The sequence below is a fragment of the Henckelia pumila genome, chromosome 4 (genome assembly GCF_033568475.1).
Source record: "Henckelia pumila isolate YLH828 chromosome 4, ASM3356847v2, whole genome shotgun sequence".
NCBI lineage: Eukaryota > Viridiplantae > Streptophyta > Magnoliopsida > Lamiales > Gesneriaceae > Henckelia > Henckelia pumila.
Window position 1 is genome coordinate 7,211,075 of NC_133123.1, and position 26,193 is coordinate 7,237,267.

A 26,193-nucleotide genomic window follows, 5' to 3' on the forward strand; every position below is an offset into this window, starting at 1 on the left:
AGCTTGCAAGCTACTGGTCTAACCTTGGACATTACTGGGATGGACCGAACAAGTTCTTAGAAGCTCATAACATTCTTGGATGGGGGTTTTGTATATCCATAAATACATATTGTTTTACACTTTTGATATGATGAACATTCACTTAGAACACTTACGTGATCAATGCTGAGGTGACGTTCACCTATTGGATATGTACATGAAACCACCTCAGCAATGCACACGGTTGGTGTTTAACATATCAAAACTCTACAATTTTATTGTGTGTGTGTGTGCATTAGTATACATTTTTATGTCATGTAAGATTTTTAACATATTTTCTTGGAAAACATGCATGCAGGTTGGTCTTGCAACCCTAGACATTCCCTGTCGACATAGATGGTGGAAACAGCCGTGCTGCGAGTGCACAATGCTTGTGAATTCTTTGGGAAAACAGCTAGAGAATGGATTTCCAAAGGGAACACCATATTTCGATGCGCCGGTCAAGGAAAACTGCCATGTAGATGCTGTGTTAACAAGTGCAACCAAAGGCTACATGCTAATGATCCACTGTTAGAAAATGTGCTAGTCAAAAAGTATTAATAGAAATTGATTTTTCCCCTTTTTTTGTGATTGAAATATATGCATCCCTGTTAATTGTTTGATCATATCTTCGATTATTTTTTATCTGAATTTCGGTTTCAACGTGAATTCGATGAAGAGATCCATCCCAGTGGTGAGTATATAAGCAATTGAATCATCATTATTTCACTCAAATATTACAAATACAGGTACAATAAGTTAGTCATTAATCTGTACCGTGGCAGAATGTGCTTCCCAAAAGCTTGGCTCTATTATATTGCAATATTCGATGACAACTTTTACGCATAATTTATCAAGGCTACCCTCTTCTTCCTTGTCACTGAGGATTTTCTTCTCCTCCTGCAGGGGGAAAAAAGAAGTTTCAAATTCTCAACCTTATCTTCTTGATTGTTATTGATCAAGTAATCAATTTTCAGCTCCCTTAAACAAAAACGTTAGTTTCAAATGCTTTTGTAGCTTAAAAATTGAACACGTAAGGCATTCCTTGAAGGAGTCTGAAAGTGTACCTTATTCCGGTAAACTGATGAACCCAGGCGGAACATTGGCGGTAATTTGTTGTAATAATCGGTAGTACCGGATAGCTGAGCTAGCAGTTCATTTTTCTCTTGAACTTGAGTACCCTGCAGATTAGCAAATTCAGAATGATCATTTGGAACTCAAACAGACAAAACACTTGAACTTGGTCATAATTCAAATATTCGTCACTTGTATTAGTAACACATAAAGGCCAAAAATATATTTGAACAAGACAAATATTTAGTCAATTTTACAAAGAATGTCGTACTGAACGTTGGAAAAGATTTGCACACGCTGCTGGAGATGTAAGATGTATCTATCTTTGAAACTCAAAGGGAGACGGACCCTGTGTTGATCTAGAAAGAAGAAGAAAAAGTAGTAAGCACCTTCAAATAAGATTGAGCTGCGCTTTTTGTCTTCCCTGACTTCACAAGCATCCAGAAACACGTATTGTACTGGTTGTTGATGTGGCCTGCAAATTGTTATTACTTTAGTATTTTAGTTTGAAACATCTTCGGATATTTTTTATTTCTAGTTATATCACAGCTACTGAAGCAAAGCAGGTATCACAGGCGGATGTCCCTCCAACCAAGTAGAAAAACTAAATAAAACAAACTCACAATCAACTTGTCTCCATGCTAGATAATCTCTAAGGATCTGAGAGGAAGGGTAGCAAATTGCACGGCCATCAAAATATGGTGGGTACATCATCTCTTTATGAGGGAAGAAATCTTTCCATTTCATAGTGTACATTGATGAAAAATAAGATACTATGGCGGAAACTATTTCACTGCAACACAAAACAAAATAAAAGCAGCAGTGAAGGCACTATCGAGTCTTTAAGGTGATTCAGTCAACTGTTAATATGAACTTTATACAAACTCTTCTCAGGCAGAGGTAAGGAACCAAAAAGGTCATTAAGGTCCTAGCCAACTGTTAGCAGTGATAATTATATTTGTATACGAGTGAAACCTGGCACGTCTTCCATACAGTTGGGACTCTTTCTTCAGAACAAAGCTGTGGGTTATCAAGCACAAGTCAAGAACAAGTCAAAGTATTCATATATAAGCAAGGTAATATGCTACGGAAGTTGATCGAATACCTGTACTCATCACTAACCCCATAAGAGAAGACAATATCATTAAACTCTTCTAATACGCCGACCGCACAAGAATTCATGAGGTTCAGAGCTGCTTCATCATTTGGCTTCTCAAATTTATGAACTTTGGAAAACCTACAGTAAAACCATAAGAAAATTTAGAGTTTAAAACCATTCAGAAAAATTACACCATCATAACTTGATCAAGAACTCCCCCAGTGGCGCTGACTAAAATTATGATGTTTTGAAGGTGAAAGCAGCATCATAGTTATTCCATTTACTATAAAATGGCCACATTTCCTTAACCAGATTTCCAATATGAGCGAAGATACAAATGCGCTAAATTTTCTGAAGACTAGTTTTATCTGGCTATTTGTGAACTTTGTAGTAGATTTATTAAAAATATACCAAAGAACAATGTTTGTTTTGTAATATTAAAAAAAAAAGAACAGTAGAAAAATAATATAAAACCACTAATGATCAGTATCAAGAACCTAGCATTAATTTTTTATTTCAATAGCCTACAATACATTCAAAATCCTTAAGTAGAAAACTAGAGAGGGACGAGAGAGAAGGGGCATGCGGTTATTTTTTGATCAACAATTGCAACTAGCAGTGCAAGGGAGAGTAGGAGAGAATATTACAGAGCCTGTAACGCCCCGTTTTTATCTTAAATGAGTTTATTTGAGTTAATCAGAGATTACAGAGTTAACGAGCCGACTTGATTTTGATCAGGGTCCTTTTTGCAAATTTTGAAAATTTCAGGGACTAAAATGCAAATATTGAAATTGTTATATTATCTACTCTAGTTGACTAGTCCTTGGCACTCCATCATCCTCCCCAACTCGTTAACCTCCATTGGAGCCGCCCCCTTTGTATTTTCAAGCTTGGGATTTCGGTTTCCGGTCGATCCAGCCGTTGGAAATTATTTCTGAAGGCAGTTTAGCGATCACTGCAGTGAGAGCTCTGTTATATTGTAAGTTCTTCTACGATCGGATACATTCTAGTTTTTGGATGTTGTTAGAATCGATTTAGATTCTAGTATGTTGTTCTTGGCGGAGTTCTGATCGTTTATTATCTGTCGGTTTTGAATTTGAGCGACGTTCGGAATTGTTATGATTTTTGGAAGTATTATTCGAAAATCTAGCTTTTGAGATTTGTTGGGTTTGCCTTGTTATTGTGGTTTTAGCATTGAATTGAGGTTATATCAGTATTGAACTGCTGTCTGCGTTGTCGATTTGTTCAGTTTATAGCCGTTATGCCGTCGGTTTGAGTTTTGGGGATTTTGAACCGTTTTGAGTAGTTGGAACTTGGCTTATAAGTTGATCTTGGTTATTGATCATTCTTTTGTTTCCGTACAGATTCGTTTGGAGGTATCAAGCCCAGAGTTAGCAGCTGTTTGTTTGCTTCCGAGATTTGAACAAAGAACGGTATAGAGTATTTCCTTGAACCGCTGCCTTGTTGTTGTTAGATTGTATAGTTGTTGATACAGTATCTTTTGTAGCGTATCCAGAATTGAAAGCTACTGCATTGAAAGGTAAAAGCAGTCATCGTAGCGGGATAGCATACTCGTGACTGTGGTTCTCGAGTTTTCCCTTTTGAAATCACATACTTGCATTTACACTTGTTCTAGCATGAGGAACTTGTGTCTTGTTTGATTGTATTGACTTTTGTTAAATGACTTATGTGTTATATTTATGTTATGCATTCATCTTGAGCCAATCTTGTTTTCAGCGGGCAGAACCGCCCTTTTTGTTTAGACGTTTGGGAACGATGATTGAGTGGCCTAGGTTGTAGTATTTCGCCTAGTGCTAGCATACTCATTATGGTTGCTCAAAGTCTAGAGGAGTGGGATACGTGGCACCACCTCGATTGGGAGAGTCGGTGAGTCGTTACGTGATCTCACCCTCGGGATCCCAAAAGCACCGCAGCAATCCCTCGTTTATCAGTATTGATATCCTGGTTTAAAGACATGCATTTCATTACGTTGTTATTGAATTCGTTGTTGTATCAAAAACATGTTTATTGTTGCATTACTTGTTATGTTGCTTTTACTGAGAATGTTGTCCTCACCGGTTATCCGGCTGTTGCTTTGTTTTGTATGTGTACTTGGCAACAGGTGGGGCAGGAACAAGTCAGAAGAGACATGGTTAGCTTCGAGGGCAAGTAGTAGAAGTGAGACTCGGTGTAGAAGTCTTGTTAGCATGACAATCTATCTTATGTTTTGAAGCATGTTAAGAACTTGAACTTGGTAGTGGTCTTGCTTGTGGTTAGAACTCTTGTATTCTGTATTCGGCTTGTAATAGCTAGCATCGATGCGTGTTCTTCACTTTTAAGTATTTAAATGCTACGTTGTTGGATCATGTTAGAGTTCTTTGGTTATGTTATTGCACTTTTGGAGGCTTGTTTTGAGCCAATTCAGCAGGCCATGCGCGTCCGCGCCTAGGGTGGCGCGCCCGCGCGTCCCACACTTCGTTTCGGAAGTTTTGGGCAGAGATTCAGGCGCGCCCGCGCTTCGGGTGGCGCGCCCGCGCGAGGGCTTGGGCAGGACGCCATGCGCGCCCGCGCCTCAAGCCGCGCGCCCGCGCGTCCCCTTTTAAAAAAAAAAAAAAAAATGCTCTTGACTTTTAATTGCTTACTTATTGAATTACTCCTTTAATTGTCGTTTAGAACCGAGGTCTCACAGAGCCTATCTCTGGGATTTTTCCCTTGTTCATTACATCACATATTCACATCAATACAAATTCACATTATATTTTTTTTCTTTGTTATTAAATTATGTTAAGCTCAGGTGAATTCTATTACGGTAACTCGGCCGGTGGGGATATTAACTTTTGGAAGAGAAAGTGTATGACTGTATTAATAATTAGGGTTTTTCTCCAAAAATTTGTTGCCTTTGACCGCCTCGCCTGCTCATCTTCAACCGCCTAAGCAAAGGCGGTGCACTCGACGGCCGCCTCCCACCTTGACACCGCCTAGGCGGCTGCCATTTATTGCAATGGTTTTAATTAATCCCCACATGGTGCTTAACCCTGTTGAGTTTGTTGAAATATTGTCCCACATCGGTAGAATAGAGTTGAGAGCCCTTAATATAGACAAGGACAACCCTCACCTCTTGAGTTAGCTTTTGCGGTGAGTTAAGTCCAACTCATTTCTAACATGGTATCAGAACCCAGACCCTCGTGTTGGACCGCCCATAACTGGGCCAATTTCCAAGCTCCAGATGTTCATTTCTGGGCGTTTAGGTCACCCGTTAATATCTTCACACTCCAGATATTCATTCCTGGGCGTGTGGGGGTGTGTTGAAATATTGTCCCACATCGGTATGATAGAGTTCCTGGGAGCCCTTAATATAGACAAGGGCAACTCTCACCTCTTGAGTTAGCTTTTGAGGTGAGTTAGGTCCAAGTCATTTTTAACAGAGTTATTAATTTTGTTTACTCCAAGGTTCTAAAATTCGCCAGGCATTACCGCGCTAGTCGGGGGCCAGATTAGCGCCTAGCGTCTAGGCCCACTAGGCAGATTCCACGGTATAACATTATAAATCACATATTACAACAACTCCAACGTGATAACATCCGATTTAAATTGAGTTCAAAATTACATAACTAATAAAATTCAACAAATTTACTCTACTACTACATAAATTCTCTCGTGGAAGGGAAAATATAATTTTCGTCAGTTTTTTTAATTGGGCTTGTGATTTAAAAGCCTATAAAAAAATTTCCGACAAGCACTTTTTCGGTGCGCCGCCTAAGCCGATTTTTAGAACATTGGTTTACTCAAAATTCAACATGTTCTCTACATATTCACAAAACAGCATGCAAAATGAGCAAGATGATAAACCGTTTATATTGCAACGGTATGCTATAATCATCAGAAACAAGGATACTACAATCATCAAGATCAAATATCATCTCACACGAACAATAGTATGCTATAACAATCAGAAGCAAGGATATCATATCATCAAGATCACATATCATCTCACACAAACAAAACTAAATATCACACATAATTGTTGCCTTGTATTATATTCATATGTCATACATCCAATTTATGTTGTAACATTATGCTATCTCATCAAAATCACACATATAAAAAATGAGCATTATATATTTGATCTGTTAATAACAATGCATATATACATAAAAAATATCATGGACTAAACCACCTTCAAATCTCCATAAACACAAGTATTATTTACTTTTCACACCATACATTTATGCTACTGTTTATTTCTCTATTCTACCCAGTCAAAGCACTCTAACGGTGATTTAAATTCATTATCAGCAGGGAAGTGTATCTAACGGTGATTTAAATTCATTATCAGCAGGGAAGTGTATCTAACGGTGATTTAAATTCGTTATCAGCAGGGAAGTGTATTTATTTATTGTCTTTCTATTTATTTTCAAACTTAGTTTTACTCTTTTGCCCAAACAATTTTCCAACCCAACCATTTCTCAGCCAAGAACTAATGTACTGCTCCAACGTCCATTTCTCAGCCAAGAACTAATGTACTGCTCCAATGCTAGTTATAGAAATAACCGCACTTCTAGAATTCCATCCATGTATTCTAGTTTATCTTAGTTTATCAACTAATTATCAAAATTGATCTATTAACTAACAGTACATCATTAGGATCTGTTCATCCTACGATATAGATCGGTAACTATGAGCGTAAAGAAAATTTCCTCGTATCTACTACACTGATAACCGAGTAACTTAAGCACTTAATGGGAATGATCGGAGTCCTAGACTTGCATAAAAAAAAATTCTTAAGGAAGCTCATTAAAATATTGGCCAATCTACACTAAACAAATGCATACCATCTCTAGAGTTAACCACCCTTGATGCAACAATGAAAAAAGATTATAGAGTAAGCAAAAGCGGTCGTACCTATGAAAATGGCAACCATCAATACGAATAACAATCCAAGTGGACAGTAACAACCTGCTCTCATACTGAAAAGACTTGAGATACTCAGTTTTGGTTTTATTAACATCTTCAGAGAAGTAACCTAACTCCTTCAAAAGATACAACTGATCATTCCAGAACCGTCTCGATGCAATATTTTCCATATGAACTAGTGTGACCCTCCTTTTTGATCTTTTTATGGGACAACAATCATCTTTGTTTTTCACACTAACTTCAACCTAAGTAACAAGAGGATAAATACTTTAAACGAGTTTGATATTGCAATTAGCAACAATACCAAATACCAATTAGTGTTTTAGTGCATAAACAAACAAAAATATAAAATTGATTACTTAAACAGACATCAACAAATAAACAAGTTTGGATCAGAAGCTATGCTGATTATGTCCCAATTCTTAACTAGACCATCAAAAATCCACAAGCAATACTTCGCAGCACATAAACGAGGATATACCTCTGTCCTGAGAGCACATGTCCCTTGGCGAAATATCTGTGGAATGCTTTTCTTATAGTTGATATTAAAACATTGGTAAAGCAACTCATTTTTGTCTTGCTTCCGAGATCCCTATGAAAAACAATTAAGATAAACCATGAAGAATATCAATTAAAGCACCGTGATTCATTGAATTCAATGAAATAATAAGAAATACAAACCTGAAAGAAAATAGATTCTAGTTCATTTCCAATCCATAATAAATGTGAATAACAGAAAATTTTTTACATGAAGAAACACTATTTGCAACACGCAACCCCCCGGTGGATGAAAGAAAATAAAACACTGAAGTGATGAAAGCTTTATCACCAAGCCTAATGCTTTGGATAGATTTAGCCAGTTCAGCATTTATTTAATCTTCTGAAACAGTAGGTTCAGAAGCACAGTCCAAAAGACCAAAACTTTCCTCCCTAGTCAAAACATTTTATGTAGTTTCTTGTGTTTTCATGGTAACGTGCAATTTGACATGTCATTTATATTAAACCCAAATATTTATCTTAAATGCGAAAAACAATGTCATAATGAACTTAAATAATTGAAAAGGCCTTACAACATTCCTCATTTGCCCCTGATGAGCTCAAGAACCCCAAAGACTTTTATACAAGAACTAAGGAGCCCTCGCTGGTTTAAAAATTTTACCAGAAAATTACTTTTGTCACCTCAGGCACTGATTTAAAGAGGTGGATAAACAGCCTATTAGAACACCAAAATTCACCTCAAGCATTTCTCGTGCTTCTTTTTCAGGCTTTCCACCCTTAATCAGCTGCCAAAGACAAGTATCATACTGGTTACTTATGTGGCCTGCCAAACAAAAAAAAAGTTTCAAGTAATCAATGCAAAACCCATCTCCATACTAAAAAATAAAGACCATTTATAGCTTACATTCATTTTGTCTCCATGCAAGATATGCTTGAAGAACCTCCACAGATGCACATAAAATAACTCGTCCTCGAAATGAAGGAGAATATCTCAAATCCTTTTCAGGAAAGACTTCCTTCCACTTAGAGACATAAACAGATGTAAAGAACGACACAATGAGGGAAAGGATTTTGCTGCAACAAAGAAAGAAGTAGGCATACAAGATAAACCTTTTTTACCTTTTATGATAAGCAAAAGAATGGGAATCTGAAACAATGAGAAAGTGCGAGACGATACAAATATTAGACAAAAGGAATAGGAAGGGAAGCGAAATAAAGTTAAACTAAAGACATCAAAAGGACGACTTACGTGATTTTAGGATCAATGAATGGTTTAATTTCAATCATGGTTAATGGAGTAAAAAGGCTTAGGAAGCCTTGTAATCCAATAAACCATATTACCAAGAACCCATAAAATCAAAATTCTAGCTCATCCTAACAGATATGCTCAAGCCTGTACAGAATTAAAACCTATAACTGAAAACCGAGTTTATTCTTATCTCCTTTGGGACTTTTCCATAAATTAAATAGGATTCTAACATAACCAACCCTTTCACCGCCAGTCAGTGTTGTGAAAAAATTTAAATGGTCTCAAAGCAGAACTTCTACTAGCAAGTTTTTAAGTACATGATTTTATAATTCGAACTTATCCAATTCCAACCACCAAAAAATTTGCTGGGCATATGGTTGACAGAGGATCAAGTGATCAACCTAATTTATGATTTTCAGTTTCGGTAAGATGAATTACAACGCACACCATTGACACCGCTGCTAGTTCATCTTTGGCATCTGGTTTTGAAACAGCATCTAGTACGCACAATTTCCCATAGATAACATTAAATCTAGAATTAGCTCCCATAAAGGAATGCAAGCACATACTATTCGTGCTACTACACTCCTCATTTTGAAATTCTAAACCACGCTTATCTAAGCTTCTTTTTTAAAATGTTGATTACTTAAGTCTCTCACAGAACAAAATGCATATAAGTGCCCCTTTTACAATCAAATAAGCACTTGAAAAGGAAAAATGGACTTGCTATCGCTCAACTTAGTTTTTCTTATCCATTTTTCTTCCTTATAGGAAATGCTTACAAAGTTCAAAATTAAGATGCCAAAAACTCTAAACAAAACAATTAGCAACTTCGGCAACATTATATAATAATTAAATAACTGGAATTAAACCTCGTTTCACATTAAGCTTCAACACCTAGTTACCTACCACAAAGTTGACAACAAAATCCTTTTAACGGAGAAATCTATTTGTTATACAAATATAATCAAATCAAATGACTCAGCACAATAGAGAGAGGCATCAACCTGGCCCGTCGTTGATAAAACTTGGTTTCCTTCTTGAATACAAAACTGAAACAGAAGAGCAATGTATCACCCAACAATGTTAAAATTAAACACTGAACGAGCAAATCCATTCTTAACCTGAATTCATCACTGTAACCATAGGAGAATGTTATATCTGGGAAGTGTTCTAAAACATCCCTGGCGCACTCATTCATCAGCTCCAATGATTTCTTACAAGTTGGCTTCACAAACTCATGCACTTCAGAAAATCTACTCAAATATCAGGAACCCCACAATCTGTAAATATTTGTGAAACAAAATGTTAAGGGATGCTGATGATATACCTGCGAAAATTTCTGCCGTCAACACGAACAACAATAATATTAGGCGGCATGACTTCATCCTCCACCTCATACAACTTCACGTACTCGTACTTGCTATTTGCCATTTAAATAACTTATCGCAGGCTCGCTGCACTTTGCGTTATTAGGAACTATGGTGTGAGGCCCCGTGAGATAGGTCATCCGCGCCCTCCCTCCTGGTTTACAATTGAAAGCTGTGAGATGGACAATCCCATCTCCAAGAACGACACAAATTATCGAGGTCAAGGGCCAAAGAGATTGTACGTTCTGACTTGACTTGGTTGGGCCATCAATTTGGATCTTGGCTAGGGTAAAAGCTCGGGCCCTTACCTGCCGGTAAAACTAAAAACGAAATGGATATGAAAAAACTTTTGTGGGTATAAGTTTAGTTTCAGGGATTTTTAAAAATCCCCGAAATTTCGAAGTGAATATGAAGATGCTATCTCTATTTCGAATCGAGACATTATAAATTATTATTATTATTATTATTATGTTATAAATTATTATTATTATTATTATAATAAATTATAAATATTTTTTATTTATCAAATTTTATTAAATACTTTAATAATATATAAATTATACTAAATATTTAATTAAAAATAATAGTATTTATTAGTTTATATTATTTTTATATATTATATTTTGCATACGTTTAATAACATAAATAAACTATTAAGATTAATAATGTATATTTATTTTTTATCTGAAAAAAATTAGAAAAAAATATATTTTTACTAAAATATTGATATATAATATTATATTTAAAATATCAATTTTCAATTTTTCATTTACTTTAAAATAATCTTGATTGATATAAATATTCTTATTCAAAATATTGTTATTAATGTTAAATTTTAATTTTACAATAAAAAAATTTTACATCGAAATTTTTTCGTGTATTTTACAATAAAAATTAACTAACAAGATATATAAAAATAAAAATTAAAAAAATATATAAAGTTTCGATAACATGAGAAACTATCATTGGCAACCGTGAGCAACATTTGACGTGACAATCACTAATTGGATGTACAAGGTCGTAAGTTGTTGCTCACGTAATTGTTCGTAATGGTTGCTCTTGTGTTTGAAACTCTATATACTTATATATAATATTCGGATATGAGACGGGGATGAGGATTAAATCCCCGCAGATATTTGGACGGGGAATCCCCAATTGAAAAATGAGAAGTTTGGAGGAGATGAGATGAGTTTTGTATTCGAAGACGGAAATGTCTTTCATTGTCATCCCTACGAAACTACTTAAAATGTGTATCTTACAATTTTTCTCCTAATTTATATATATATTGGAATACTGGGCTATAATTTGGGGATACGTGAGGTGTGTTGCCCACCCTTGCTCCCACACCATCCCCTCTAACTTTTTTTTTTTAAAAAAATTGTGACTTGAAAACCACAACCGCTATATTTCGATGAGCTCTCATAACTAATTCAAAAAAGTGTTGGTAGGGAGAATATCTTTCGATGAGCTATCATAACTAATCCAAAAAAGTGTTGGTAGAAAAAATCGAACTCTTGATCTTTGATCAACAGTTCATCTATTCTACGAACTTAGACTCTCCCTTAATGACTCTCTAACTTTGGTTTTTGTTTTATCTAATGGTGGATTGCGTCAATAACAGGCTAAATATATCTAATTTAAAATTTTTAATTTAAAATCAAAACTTCTTTTTGCAATTTCGTCATGATTATGTATATATTTTTTAGAATTTTTATTCTTTCATGTCGTTATGTTTGAAAATTTGTTCCGGTTGTCTTGAGTTACTGGAAAACATATTAAAAGTATTGATCTTTCATTTTTGAACGAGCCAAAAGGCCCAAATACACGATTTAATAATATAATTAATTTTAGTCTGTAGGTGATGGTGGGAATGGGAATCTCTCTTTTTTTCCCAAGTTCGATATATATAATATCATAGTGCACAATCCATATAAAAGAAATTGTGGTCTCATCATTTAATTTGTGAGACAATATTGGCAATTTGCCACAAAATGCATGTGATCATTATTATTTGAGTCACTCCAAGGGCTAGCTAGCTAGGTCCCCTCTTCCCTTTATAATAATAATAATAATGGGGTGAGTTAATTGACATGGAATTATAAATGGATGTGACAACATTTTCAATAACCCTAGCTAGGTTGCCAACATTTTAACTAGTTTCGCACACAACATGCACGAAAATTAATTTCTTTTTTGTTAATCTTATTTCATATGTCATTATTTGATGAATTATATACTCTATAATTTTTTTTTGATAATCAACCATTCACGTAATTTATATGAGTCAGATTGGTCATTTTAATTTTATAGATGAAATTATATCTTAAATACCCACATATATAGTTTGGATCAAATAATATAATATTCTTTCTGGTTTCCACGACAACTTTTGTAAAATTTCATTCCAAAAATTGTTATATATTTTATACTAGTATTTCACTCATGCATGCACAAACTATATATCATGTATAATATAGTTAAATTAGATAATATAAAAATTTTGAATATGAAATTAAAATGTAAAAAATTTAATTCTTAAGTAATAAGAATAATGTTAAAAATACTTTTAAAAACTAAAAAAAAACTCTTTAAACAAAAATAAGTCGCGCAATGCACGTGATATATTTTATACAATTAATGATAAAAAAATATTAAGACTGAATATTTGAACGAACATAGATAGAACATAAAAATAAATTACAAAAAAATTATGTATACTTCAACATCAGTAAATATGATTCCATCGTGTGAGATATTGTTTGTTTTGATATGGAGGTATCTCTTATGCAATCATTTTTTAATAAATTAAATAAGGATAGAATAGAAATTTTATATAAAATTTATTTTTTGAATATTTTTTTATTAATTTTTGTGAAAAATTAAGATTATACAATCACGACAGAGAAAGTTTCTAGCACACGACTATATAAATATATATATATAAATATATATATATATATATATATATATATATATATATATATATATATATATTAAATTCACATTCTATTTTGAGACGATCAATACAGATACAAGTCATAATTTTTTTGGGACCAATGCTAAAAATTTAGTATCTAACTAGAAGAAAATTAAATTGACGATGAACTGCATGAATTAAATTCAATAGACATAAATTTAACGTTTGTTTACCATTATATCATAAGGTTCTGTGATCGGTGGTCGAATAGAGTACGGATAATACACGGATTAGGATTCTCTATAGCAGGGGATAGTAGGGGTGCTATGTATCATTTTCTCCACGACACACTTGTTATTATTATTATTTTATTTATTTGTTTGTTTTTTAAATCTTTTTAACTCAACATGCTCCTTTTTTTTTAAATAACAATATTGGCTTTATCATTTTCTAATTTATCCAATTTTAACAAAAATGTTATCCCTCCGAGTAATACACATACACACCAACTCTAATTTTTTTTTTTAAAAAAAGAAAACTATTTTATAAGCAATAGCCATGCATTAGAGGTAATTTACTCGGATGCATTAATGATCCCTCTCCAGCCAGCTGTCTCCTCTTCTCTGATTTTGACCTCTACGAATTCGTATTCAAAACTTGCTGAAATTATTTAGCCAATGTTTTCCCACATCTACTCATCTAGATGTTTGAATAAAGATCCAATCTTGGTATTTGTTTCAAACTTTTCAAGAAAAATATGAACAGGGTTCTTGAAATCAAAGAGCTAGCAACAGTCTTATTTTCTCTTCCAATCACCCCCACCCCCTATTGCCGCTTCACAATATTACGGTTCTGGGTTCAATCTGAATAAGAAGGTAAGCCCTAGTGTGCTTCTGATAATAATAATAATAATCATCGCTATATATTATTTTCTTCATATCCGGGCTACTTCACCTTCTTGTTAGATTCCTGTTGAGACCTCCAAACAGGGATCCTGATGAAATGGAGAATGTGACTGCCCTTCAGGGGAAGTTGCAGCAGCTTTTTCACTTGCATGATTCTGGTGTTGACCAGTCTTTTATTGATACCCTCCCCATATTCAACTACAAAGCCATTATAGGAGTGAAGGATCCCTTTGATTGTGCGGTCTGTTTGTGTGAATTTGAGGGTGAAGATAAGCACAGGCTACTGCCTAAATGCAGTCTTAAGTACTGAAACTATGAGACTGCTGAATGAAAAGTAATTTTTTTACCCAAATGTAATCATGATCGAAGAAAGGGTTATATATATATATAGTTGGTTTTTCTCATATATAGTTGTGGTCTATGAAAATCAATGTTCCGAGTTGTGTCGATAATCTGATGAGTTGGTCTTCTTCGGCAAACTTTAGATCTAGCACTTGATTGATTTGTTTTGTCTGCTAAAATTGCAGGGAACTGAAGTTTAATATATAACATATAAATTTCCTTTCTTTTGAACTACTCGTGTTAGCTAATGAACTTGTATAGAGTACTTGTTCCTAATTTTATCTGGCTACTACACTTTCTTCCAGCCCAACTTCTAGTCCTGAGGTAAATTTGTAACAATTAATTACATCTGATTCAGGCTTGCTTAATTTTCTCTAGTACTGCCAGGGCTTGCTTTTGACAAAAGATCTAGCTCTCGTACGTAAAGGAACTCAAGTAGCGGAGACCGTTATTCAGACTTTCGTCGTCAAATATCTCGGGGAGTCGCCGGAAATTTACAGCGGAGTCTAGCTAAAAAGGTATGTCCAGCAATTTCCTTTTTGTTTTTGTTTTTTTCTAAAGAACTTATCGCTAAACATTTATAGCAAAATATTACCAAACAAATTTAGTGTTTCTTAAAATATGTTTGGTAAATAATACATCAAATATCAATAGTTGGAAAATATTCTTTGGGCAAAAAAAAAAAAAAACTTTGACATGACCTTTCCATAAAAAGGTCATCCTGAAAACACAGAAAGCTCAAAGCAGGTTATGTAAAATATGCTCAACTAAAATTGTTTAAACAAAAACGACAATCACAAGCCTACGATCGCACTAGCCAAGACTAGAGTACTAGACAAATAAAATAAAAGCACATGTAGAGCTCACAGGCACATTCATAGCAGCGAATAATCCAAATAAATCTCCGTTCTCCCAAATATTAATGCAGATACTCGGGACATTTTCCCGGAAACTATAAATATACCTCTTAAATAATACATTTAAATATAACTGTGAAACAGAGACACGATCCAACCTCAATCACGAGCTCCACCGACAGACTCTCCGCCTAGTGCTGCTAAACCAATTGAGTGACCTACCAAGGTGCCCAAGAGCAGCCACAGCAGCCCCCAGAAATACTGAGGTTAGGATTCTAGTACGAAACAGTTAAAACATGCATAACGTATTTAAAATTGAAATATGAAATGCATGTAACTGGACTCAATATGAACAGGATAAACAGGAGCCAATAAACGGTGCGATAACAACTGAAACAATGCTGAATCAACCCACAGGGGTGTCTGCATCGTCATGCAGCCCCACCAGTTCGAAAATTCCCAATATTAAAAATCTGAAAATTCGAAATTATGCCAAATAAATTCTGAAAATAACCAATACCTTCAATTGATTCCAATATAGTACCTACAACCAATAATATATCAAATATCAATAGTTGGAAAATACTCTTTGGGCCAAAAAAAAAACTTTGACATGACCTTCCCATAAAAAGGTCATCATGAAAACACAGAAAGCTCAAAGCAGGTTATGCAAAATATTCTCAACTAGAATTGTTTAAACAAAAACGACAATCACAAGCCTACGACCGCACTAGTCAAGACTAAAGTACTAGACAAATAAAATAAAAGCACATGCAGAGCTCACATGCACATTCATAACAGCGAATAATCCAAATAAATATCCGTTCTCCCAAGTATTAATGCAGATACTCGGGACATTTCCCCGGAAACTATAAATATACCTCTTAAATAATACATTTAAATATAACTGGGAAACAGAGACACGATCCAACCTCAATCACGAGCTCCACCGACAGACTCTTCGCCTAGTGCTGCTAAACCACTTGGGTGAGCTACCAAGGTACACAAGAACAGCCACAGCAGCCCCCAGAAATACTGAGGTTAGGATTCTAGTACGAAACAGTTAAAACATAACGTATTTAAAATTGAAATATGAAATACATGTAACTGGACTCAATATGAACAGGATAAACATGATCCAGTAAACGGTGCGATAACAACTAAAACAATGCTGAATCAACTCACAGGGGTGTCTGCATCGTCATGCAGCCCCACCAGTTCGAAAATTCCCAATATTAAAAATCTGAAAATTCGAAATTATGCCAAATAAATTCTGAAAAATAACCAATACCTTCAATTGATTTCAATATAGTACCTACAACCAATAATACATCAAATATCAATAGTTGGAAAATACTATTTGGGCCAAAAAAAAACTTTGACATGACCTTCCCATAAAAAGGTCATCCTGAAAACACGGAAAGCTCAAAGCAGGTTATGTAAAATATTATCAACTAGAATTGTTTAAACAAAAACGACAATCACAAGCCTACGACCGCACTAGCCAAGACTAGAGTACTAGACAAATAAAATAAAAGCACATGCAGAGCTCACAGGCACATTCATAACAACGAATAATCCAAATAAATCTCCGTTCTACCAAATATTAATGCAGATACTTGGAACATTTCCCCGGAAACTATAAATATACCTCTTATATAATACATTTAAATATAACTGGGAAACAGAGACACGATCCACCTCAATCACGAGCTCCACCGACAGACTCTCCGCCTAGTGCTGCAAAACCACTTGGGTGACCTACCAAGGTGCCCAAGAGTAGCCACAGCAGCCCCCAGAAATACTGAGGTTAGGATTCTAGTATGAAACAGTTAAAACATGCATAACGTATTTAAAATTGAAATATGAAATACATGTAACTGGACTCAATATGAACAGGATAAGCAGGAGCCAATAAACGGTGCGATAACAACTGAAACAATGCTGAATCAACCCACAGGGGTGTCTGCATCGTCATGCAGCCCCACCAGTTCGAAAATTTCCAATATTAAAAATCTGGAAATTCGAAATTATGCCAAATAAATTCTGAAAAATAACCAATACCTTCAATTGATTCCAATATAGTACCTACAACCAATAATACATCAAATATCAATAGTTGGAATTCAATTAACTCGAAATCCTCAAAATTCGAAACCCTGACTTCGAAATTATACCTCAAGCTTCGAAAACAAGCTCCAAACGACCTAAACGACCTTGCTCCTAAGCTAAACAACAATCGGCGACGGCAAACGACGGCTGCCGGAAATGGGTTCGACTGGCTTCTCTGTTTTTGTTTAATTGTGTGTATTCGAGCCTCGAGATGCTGGCTTAAGCCCTTATTTTTTCACGGAAATTTTTTAATTTTGAAACGATAACTAAAAGGATGTTTGACTAAACTTATTAAAAAGAGCTTATAAGCTCTTAGAACTTAAAAGTTGTTTTAAGAGCTTATAAGTTGTTAGAACTTATTTTAAAAATAAGCTATTAAAGTGTTTGGATAAACTTATTTTAAACAACTTAAAGATGTTGATGTGTTTGGTATTATAAAATATTTTTATTGTCAAAATTACCAAAGAGAGTATAATTGTATGAAAATAATATTTCGAGTTATACATATACAAAAATAGTTTTAGAATAAACCTATATTAAAAAATAAATTTGTTTTAATATTTTATTTTTAAAAAAATTTATGTGATTTGTAATTTTTTTAAATAATATTTAATATTTAATGGGTGGAGGATAAGATGAAGATTTATTAAAATATTCAAGGATATTTTAGAGAGATGAAAAATTAAAATAATGTCTTTTTGAAAAAAGTACATCCCCTTAAATTTTTAAAAACAACTTATAAGTTGCCAAACATCATATTTTGACAGCTTATAAGCTGTTTTTAAAAAAAATTACCAAACATATTTTAAGAAACAATTTATAAGCTGTTTGAAATAGCTTTTAAGCTCTCAAAATATGTTTGGTAAATTTTTTTAAAAACAGCTTATAAGGTGTCAAAATAAGCTGTTTGGCAGCTTATAAGCTGTTTTTAAAAAAGTAAGGTGGAAATACTTTTTTTCAAAAAGACCTTATTTTAATATTTCATCTCTCTAAAATATCCTTGAATATTTTAATAAATCTTGATCTTATCATCCACCCATTAAATATTAAATATTATTTTAAAAAAAATATAAATCACATAAATTTTTCAAAAAATAAAATATTAAAACAAATTTATTTTTTAATATAGGTTTATTCCAAAACTATTTTCGTATATGTATAACTCGAAATATTATTTTCATACAATTATACTCTTTTTGGTAATTTTGACAATAAAAAGTTCTTATAATACCAAACACATCAACATCTTTAAGTTGTTTAAAATAAGTTTATCCAAACACTTTAATAGCTTATTTTTAAAATAAGTTTTAACAACTTTTAAGCTCTTAAAACAGCTTTTAAGTTCTAAGAGCTTATAAGCTCTTTTTAATAAGTTTAGCCAAACATCCTCTTAGTTATCGTTTCAAAATTTAAAATTTTTCGTGAAAAAATAAGGGCTTAAGCCAGCATCTCGAGGCTCGAATACACACAATTAAACAAAAAACAGAGCAGTCAGTCGAACCCATTTCCGGCAGCCGTCGTTTGCCGTCGCCGATCGTTGATTAGCATAGGAGCAAGCTCGTTTAGGTCGTTTGGAGCATTGTTTTCGAAGTTTGAGGCATAATTTCGAAGTCAGGGTTTCGAATTTTGAGGATTTCGAGTTAATTGAATTCCAACTATTGATATTTGATATATTATTGGTTGTAGGTACTATATTGGAATCAATTGAAGATATTGGTTATTTTTCAGAATTTATTTGGCATAATTTCGAATTTTCAGATTTTAATATTGGGAATTTTCGAACTGGTGGGGCTGCATAACGATGCAGACACCCCTGTGGTTTGTTTAAGCATTGTTTCAGTTGTTATCGCACCGTTTATTGGCTCCTGTTTATCCTGTTCATATTGAGTCCAGTTACATGCATTTCACATTTCAATTTTAAATACGTTATGCATGTTTTAACTGTTTCATACTAGAATCCTAACCTCAGTATTTCTGGGGGCTGCTGTGGTTGCTCTTGGGCATCTTGGCAGGTCACCCAAGTGGTTTAGCAGCACTAGGCGGAGAGTGTGTCGGTGGAGCTCGTGATTGATGTTGGATCGTGTCTCTGTTTTTCAGTTATATTTAAATGTATTATTTAAGAGGTATATTTATAATTTCCGGGGAAATGTCCCGAGTATCTGCATTAATATTTGGGAGAACGGAGATTTATTTGGATTATTCGCTGTTATGACTGTGTCTGTGAGCACTGCATGTGCTTTTATTTTATTTGTCTAGTACTCTAGTCTTAGATAATGCGGTCGTAGGCTTGTGATTGTCGTTTTTGTTTAAACAATTCTAGTTGAGCATATTTTACATAACTGCTTTGAGCTTTCTTTGTTTTCAGGATGACCTTTTTATGGGAAGGTCATGTCAAAGTTTTTTTTTTGGCCCAAAAAGTATTTTTCAACTATTGATATTTGATGTATTATTGGTTGTAGGTACTATATTGGAATCAATTGAAGGTATTGGTTATTTTTCAGAATTTATTTGGCATAATTTCGAATTTCCAAATTTTTAATATTGAGAATTTTCGAACTGTTGGGACTGCATGACGATGCAGACACCCCTGTGGGTTGCTTCAACATTGTTTCAGTTGTTATCGTACCGTTTATTGGCTCCTGTTTATCCTGTTCATATTGAGTCCAGTTACATGCATTTCATATTTCAATTTTAAATACGTTATGCATGTTTTAATTGTTTCGATCAAACGAGCAACTATCATTGGCAACTGTGAGCAACATTTGACTTGACAATCACTCATTTGATGTACAATGTATCACTCATTGGATGTACATGGTATCACGTCAGCTTGTTGTTCACGTAATTGCTCATGTTGGTTGCTCATGTGTTTGAAACTTTATATACTTATACATAATATTTGGATATGAGACGGGGATGATGATTAAATCCCCGCAGGTATGTGGATGGGGAATCCTCGATTTAAAAAATGGGGAGTTGGGAGGAGATGTGATGATTTTTGTATTCAAGGATGGGGATGCCTCCCATTGTCATCCCTACGAAACTACTTGAAATGTGTATTACAATTTTTCTTCTAAATTTATATATCTATTGGAATATTAGGCTATAATTTTGGGACACGTGAGGTGTGTTGCCCACCCTTGCTCCCACACGATCCCTTCTAACTTTGGTTTTTTTAATAAAAATTAAAAAAAATTGTGACCTTAAAACCACAACTGCTATCTTTCGGTGAGCTCTAATAACTAATCCAAAAAGATGTTGGTAGGAAAAATCGAACTCCTGATTTTTGGTTAACAGTTTACCTACTGTACGAACTTGGACTCCCCCCTTAATGGCTCACTAACTTTGGTTTTTGTTTCATCTAATGGTGGGTTGCATCAATCACATGCTAAATATATCTGAATACCCAAGGAACAAATTGATGATGGTAATGATTGCGCCCAGATCTGTGCGCAATCATTACCATCATAAAATCTTATGCGCAATAGTCACGAACCAAGTCTGCTTAGACGGTAGCACTATGTTATATATCGAAAGTGGAATGTTTTATCATGAAACCTTATGCGCAACAGTTGTATAAAATTTAATAATCTGACCAATGTTCTACAACAAAACCGTTATTTTCCATGCGTGCAATAGTGATATCACGAGCTAGAAACCGAACTCCAATGATCACTAGGATAATTCAAGATTTTTTATAAGCACAATATATAACATGAGCAGTGACATGTAATAAATTGGAGTTAAAGACAAAGTCTAGCATAAGATTAGGCATGCTTACTTAGTGTTGCAGCTGATTGAAGCCCATCCAAACTTTCATTCAAAACAATCATCGTTCGATCAATTCCCGCACCCTTAAGAACAATGTTGGTTTTGTCCACACCAATATTTATCATCTCAAAGTACTAACCGCTTTTGATAATTACACAAATGTGGTCTTTGCTATTGCTAGGATAAGCCTCTAAGGCTTCAAAAATTAATCAAAACTCTTTGTTTCCATCTTTATACACTACAAATTCTATTTTAGAGTTTTTCCCTTTCCTAAATACTAAGAGAAATACAACAATAACGAGCATTATGCACACCATGAATCCAACTACCCACCATGTAAGGTTTTCTCTCTGCCTTCTCCACTAGTTGCCTACTTGCTCTCGTCGGTTCAGAGTAGTAATTGATGAGTCTAGGCCAAATGGTTGTGGTTGACGACGACGACAAATTTATTTTGATTATTACAAACATAATAATAATTACTTCATAAAATATTTCTCCATCAAAATAAGATATTTTTTTAATCCAAATTTAATTTTAAAGTTATTAGTCCTTTTAGATTAATATATTGTTTTATTAAAAAGAGGGGGTAAGGATATTTTGGAGACAAAAATTAGTATGACATTACTACACCTACCTAAAGTAGTTAGTTAATAGCTATGTCCCAAATTTAATAATATATATATAGATATAGATAGAAGTGATATTTGAATCCGCAGGTCAATTCCTCTCAATGGCTCGAATAAACTCAAATAAATAATAAGAGTTGAAAGTTATTGGGATTGTTTAGTGTTAGTATAATTTTCTGATTTCATTTGATATTTTTAGAAATTTTTGTTGCCGATGTCGAATAATGGTCTCCGATGCAAAAATGGTGGGGATCAACGTGCCTCGGAGTTCATCAAAATCCTTTATATTAATTTTGAAATTCTTCAACAGTTTTAAGAGATGTATTCGTTCAAGGATTTAACTCTGAATGAATCCGTGGCACAATCCATTCAAGTGATGAATCAGGATCTAGTTCGTCTCGACCGCTTTAATGGCCATAACTTCATGCGTTGGCAGGAAAAAGGTTCTGTTCTTCTTGACAACAATCAAACTGTCATACATTCTAAGTAATGAAATTGTACCAATTCCAAACGATGCTCCAACTGATGATGCAAAACTCAAAGAAGAACTAAAAGCATAGAGACAAGCGAAAAGATGAAGATTTTTTGTGCCGAGGCCATATACTGAATGCATTATCTGACTCTATTTATAGCGCACACGAAACAATTGAAACAGCGAAGGAGTTGTGGTTGGCACTGGAAAACAAATACCGTATCGAAGAGGCAAGTAATCAAAAATTCCTAATAGGTAACTATTTAGATTTCAAGATGTCTGTAGATAAACTTGTTTTACAAAAAGTCCATAAATTACAGTTAATTGTTAGTAATCTTAAGAATACTGAAATCGAATTGCCTGAGCCTTTTCAAGTTGGAGCAATAATTACAAAATTTTCATATTCCTGGAATTGCTATAAGAAAAAACTGAAACATGATGAAAGTAAACATAGTTTGAAGTCTCTCATGTGTCATCTGCGTATTGAAGAAGACTCTCATAAGCAAGAGCATATTGATCAGGAGGCTGGAAAAACTAATATGGTTCAAAGGGAAAAATCTAAAAACCATATAAACTGGAAAAAGAGGAAGAATCCAAACTCCAATGGATTTCCTCCTAAGAAAAAACAGAAAGTCAATTGTTACTATTGTCAGAAACCTAGCGCATCAAGTATGATAACTTCAAAAAAAAAAAAACAGGTTAATATGGCTGCTGGAAATGATGATACAAATTTCACCGCTATAGTAGAGGAAGCCAACTCAGTCGGTTTTGAAAAGGGATGGTGGCTGGACACAGGGGCCACTTTTCATGTAAGTTATGATATGTCAATTTTCAAAACTTACAAAGAATGCACCGATGACAGAGACGTGAAAATGGGCACCAATGTTCGTGCCAAAGTTATTGGAATTGAAACAGTGGTTTTGAAATTCACATCACGAAAGCCACTAACATTGAATGAAGTGTATCATTTGCCCGAAATGACAAAGAATCTGATTTCTAGAGATCGTCTCAACAAAGAAGTACTTTAGCTAGTCATTGAGTTTGATAGCCTTGTAATATCCAAGAATAATGTGTTTGTAGGAAAGGACTGCTCTTGTAATGGCATGTTTAAGATGAATGTAATAAAAAATAATTCTGCTTACATTGTTGACTCCTTATCTTTGTGGCATGCTAGATTAGGAAATGTAAATTACAAATATGTTAAGAACATGCATAACTTAGGAATGATATCTTAATGAAAAATGGATAATATTAAAAAAATGTGATATTTGTATTCAAGGAAAAATCACTTGCAAACCACATAAATCTATTGCATTAAGAACAACTGAATTAATAGGACTTATACATTCTGATGTGTCTGATTTACATAGTAAAGTCTCTTGCGGTGAAAATAAATATTTTGTGACTTTTATATATGATTATTCGAAATATGCTTTGGTAGCGCTTATCGTGTACGCCCAAATTACCCGACTCAATCAGATAAACAATTAATGCAATAGTGTGAGTAGGGATCGTTTCCACAAACAAAGGTAAATTTAACGTGTTCTAAACAAATAAATGGGGGTTTTGAGGTTGAAATTAACTACCGAAACTTTTAAACAATTAAAATTTACTAACATGCAAAGTTAAATAAAAAACTGGAGAAAATCAATAGGAGACGAGACTTGGTATCGGTCGACTACACCCTTGATATTCATTCATTCAATCATCGATTCTCTAAAAATAATTATTCTTATTAAATATTCGTCATTGAAAATTCAATTTCTGTTTCACCGTAATTTTAGTTAATTAGAAAACAACATTCAAAATTAACCCTTACCAATGAATTAACCCGATAATAGCAATCTAGATTTAAATCCACGGTAGCATTCAAACTAGTAAAACTGGCGAATCTAGACAACACAAGCACCAGCAGTTGTATTTAGCCTAGTCAATAATTGATCCTACGAAATAATAAATTCAACAGCAGAAATTATCACACGTAGTTGCTTCGCAAATTAGTTTATTCAAACAATTACGGATTTGAACTCTAATTTAGCTATCACTCGCAATACAAAATCCTAGAATGACCAATCCTAAAATCTCGCATGCAAACATAAAATAAAACAGATCAAAGATTGATACTTAATAAAGATTAAACACCACGAATCAAATCTCATGAAAAGGCTAGGAACTAAAATAACAAAGTTACCAAAAATATTATTTTTTTCCTGAAAGACTACGCCCGCTCGATCGGCAACATCCTGCGGATAGAGCGGCGTGAAATTCACTAACTCGATCGGTAAACTTCTGCGGATCGAGCGACACTAAACTTCCAAAGTCACTATCTTCATGTAAAGGCTTCCGCTCGATCTGCAACATCCTGCGGATCGAGCGGCGTGAATTTTCCAGAAATGCCTTTCAAATCTCCATTCCTCCGAAGTTCCATCCTAGCCCGCAAAATAAGCGACCTAACCACAAAAACGAGAATCCAAACATGTAAACACGGAAAATGTAATACGAACAAAATGCTAAAATAAAACAAGTAAACTAATGCAAAACAACAACAAAATGCAATTAACAAATGCAATAAAAATATAACTGTCATGCTTATGTTTATTTACTTAAAATAAAATATGAAGTATTGAGCAAATTTCTAATCTATAAAGCGGAAGTTGAGATCAACTGAATAAGTAAAGTTCTACGTTGCCCCCCCCCCCCACCCCCCCCAAAATTTTGAAAAAAATTATTACTATGGGAATTTTTTTTATTTAATATATATAATCTTTGCAAACCCAACCCCCCCCCCCCAACCCAAAAAAAAAATTGATGTTTAAAGCTAGCCTAATGTCCAAACTTCTCTATGAATTTTGCACATGTTTCGAGTTCGAATCTTACCCCTTTTTAATTTTTTTAAAATATCTTTCTCGGAAATTTTGTTTTATGTTTTCAAACATAAAATATTGGTTGCTAAATCAAGTGGTGTTGCTGAAATAAAAAAATATGACTTTAATTGAGATGGAAAATTGCATGTTAATCAGTTCTGGATTATCTATTATTGGCGGGGTGAGACACTTTTAAGTCCTTGCTATATTCTCAACAGAATTCCTATAAAAAATATTAACAAAATTCCATATGAATATGGTTCAATCGCAAACCAAATCTCAGATGTCTGAAGGTATGGGGACGTCTTGCATATGTGAGAAAACCGAATCATGAGATTACTAAGTTAGAAAATAAAACTTATAAATGTGTCTTTATTGGATTCTCTAAAAATAGTACTACATATAGATTTATGAAACTAGAATCAAATTACATATATGAATCTGTAGATGCTGAATTTTTTGAAGACTTATACAAGTTTTTGTCTTTACCTTAAATAGAAAATAACTCTACTCATGACTTATCCAAGAGAGTTCATGAAGACTACTTGGATAATACTGTTGTTAGAAAAAGTAAGAGGCAAAGGAAAGAAAAATCATTTGGTTATGTTTTTTTTTTTGGAAATAAGCATTAATGATGAAATGAGATCCATTATGATAAATCAAACAAAACCTGATTTAATAGGACTTATACATTCTGATGTGTCTGATTTACATAGTAAAGTCTCTTGCGGTGAAAATAAATAGGACTTATATATATGATTATTCGAAATATGCTTTGGTAGCGCTTATCGTGTATGCCTAAATTACCCGACTCAATCAGATAAACAATTAATGCAGTAGTGTGTGTAGAGATCGTTCCCACGAGAAAAGGTAAATTTAACGTGTTCTAAACAAATAAATGGGGGTTTTGAGGTTGAAATTAACTACCGAAACTTTTAAACAATTAAAATTTACTAACATGCAAAGTTAAATAAAAAACTGGAGAAAATCAATAGGAGACGAGACTTGGTATCGGTCGACTACACCCTTGATATTCATTCATTCAATCATCGATTCTCTAAAAATAATTAATCTTATTAAATATTCGTCATTGAAAATTCAATTT

General features: G+C 34.0%; 1 protein-coding gene and 2 long non-coding RNA genes across 6 annotated transcripts in view; 1 reads left to right on the forward strand and 2 right to left on the reverse strand.

Moving 5' to 3' along the window:
* Positions 1-231: 231 nt before the first annotated feature.
* LOC140860123 (tRNA(His) guanylyltransferase 1-like) lies at positions 232-10,522 on the reverse strand. 3 transcript variants are annotated; one of them, XM_073262937.1, is made up of 14 exons: positions 10,183-10,522; positions 9,977-10,097; positions 9,860-9,904; positions 8,508-8,677; positions 8,341-8,426; positions 7,587-7,697; positions 7,094-7,350; positions 2,198-2,329; positions 2,068-2,112; positions 1,716-1,885; positions 1,482-1,567; positions 1,086-1,199; positions 796-918; positions 232-489 (listed from the first exon to the last, which is right to left on the reverse strand). In XM_073262937.1, the coding sequence occupies exons 1-14, from the start codon at positions 10,250-10,252 to the stop codon at positions 247-249; spliced, it is 1,773 nt and encodes a 590-aa protein (XP_073119038.1). In that variant the 5' UTR covers positions 10,253-10,522; the 3' UTR covers positions 232-246. The 3 variants fall into 3 exon arrangements, with proteins under 3 accessions (XP_073119038.1, XP_073119037.1, XP_073119039.1); XM_073262936.1 differs by having other exon boundaries at positions 9,977-10,108; XM_073262938.1 differs by lacking the exon at positions 232-489 and having other exon boundaries at positions 722-918; positions 9,977-10,108.
* A 3,256-nt stretch (positions 10,523-13,778) lies between these two features.
* The window catches only part of LOC140863885 (uncharacterized), a 99,683-nt gene continuing 87,268 nt past the window's right edge, over positions 13,779-26,193 (forward strand). Inside the window, exons 1-3 of one of the 2 annotated variants that reach the window (XR_012144048.1) lie at positions 13,779-14,014; positions 14,765-14,904; positions 22,923-23,245. This is a non-coding gene — a long non-coding RNA (uncharacterized lncRNA). Of the gene's footprint in view, positions 14,015-14,764; positions 14,905-22,922; positions 23,246-26,193 lie in introns of those variants that run through there. The other variant, XR_012144047.1, reaches the window with a different exon arrangement.
* Positions 15,391-17,745, reverse strand: LOC140863886 (uncharacterized). The gene is made up of 3 exons (XR_012144049.1): positions 17,421-17,745; positions 16,895-17,331; positions 15,391-16,175 (listed from the first exon to the last, which is right to left on the reverse strand). It is a non-coding gene; the product is annotated as an uncharacterized lncRNA (long non-coding RNA).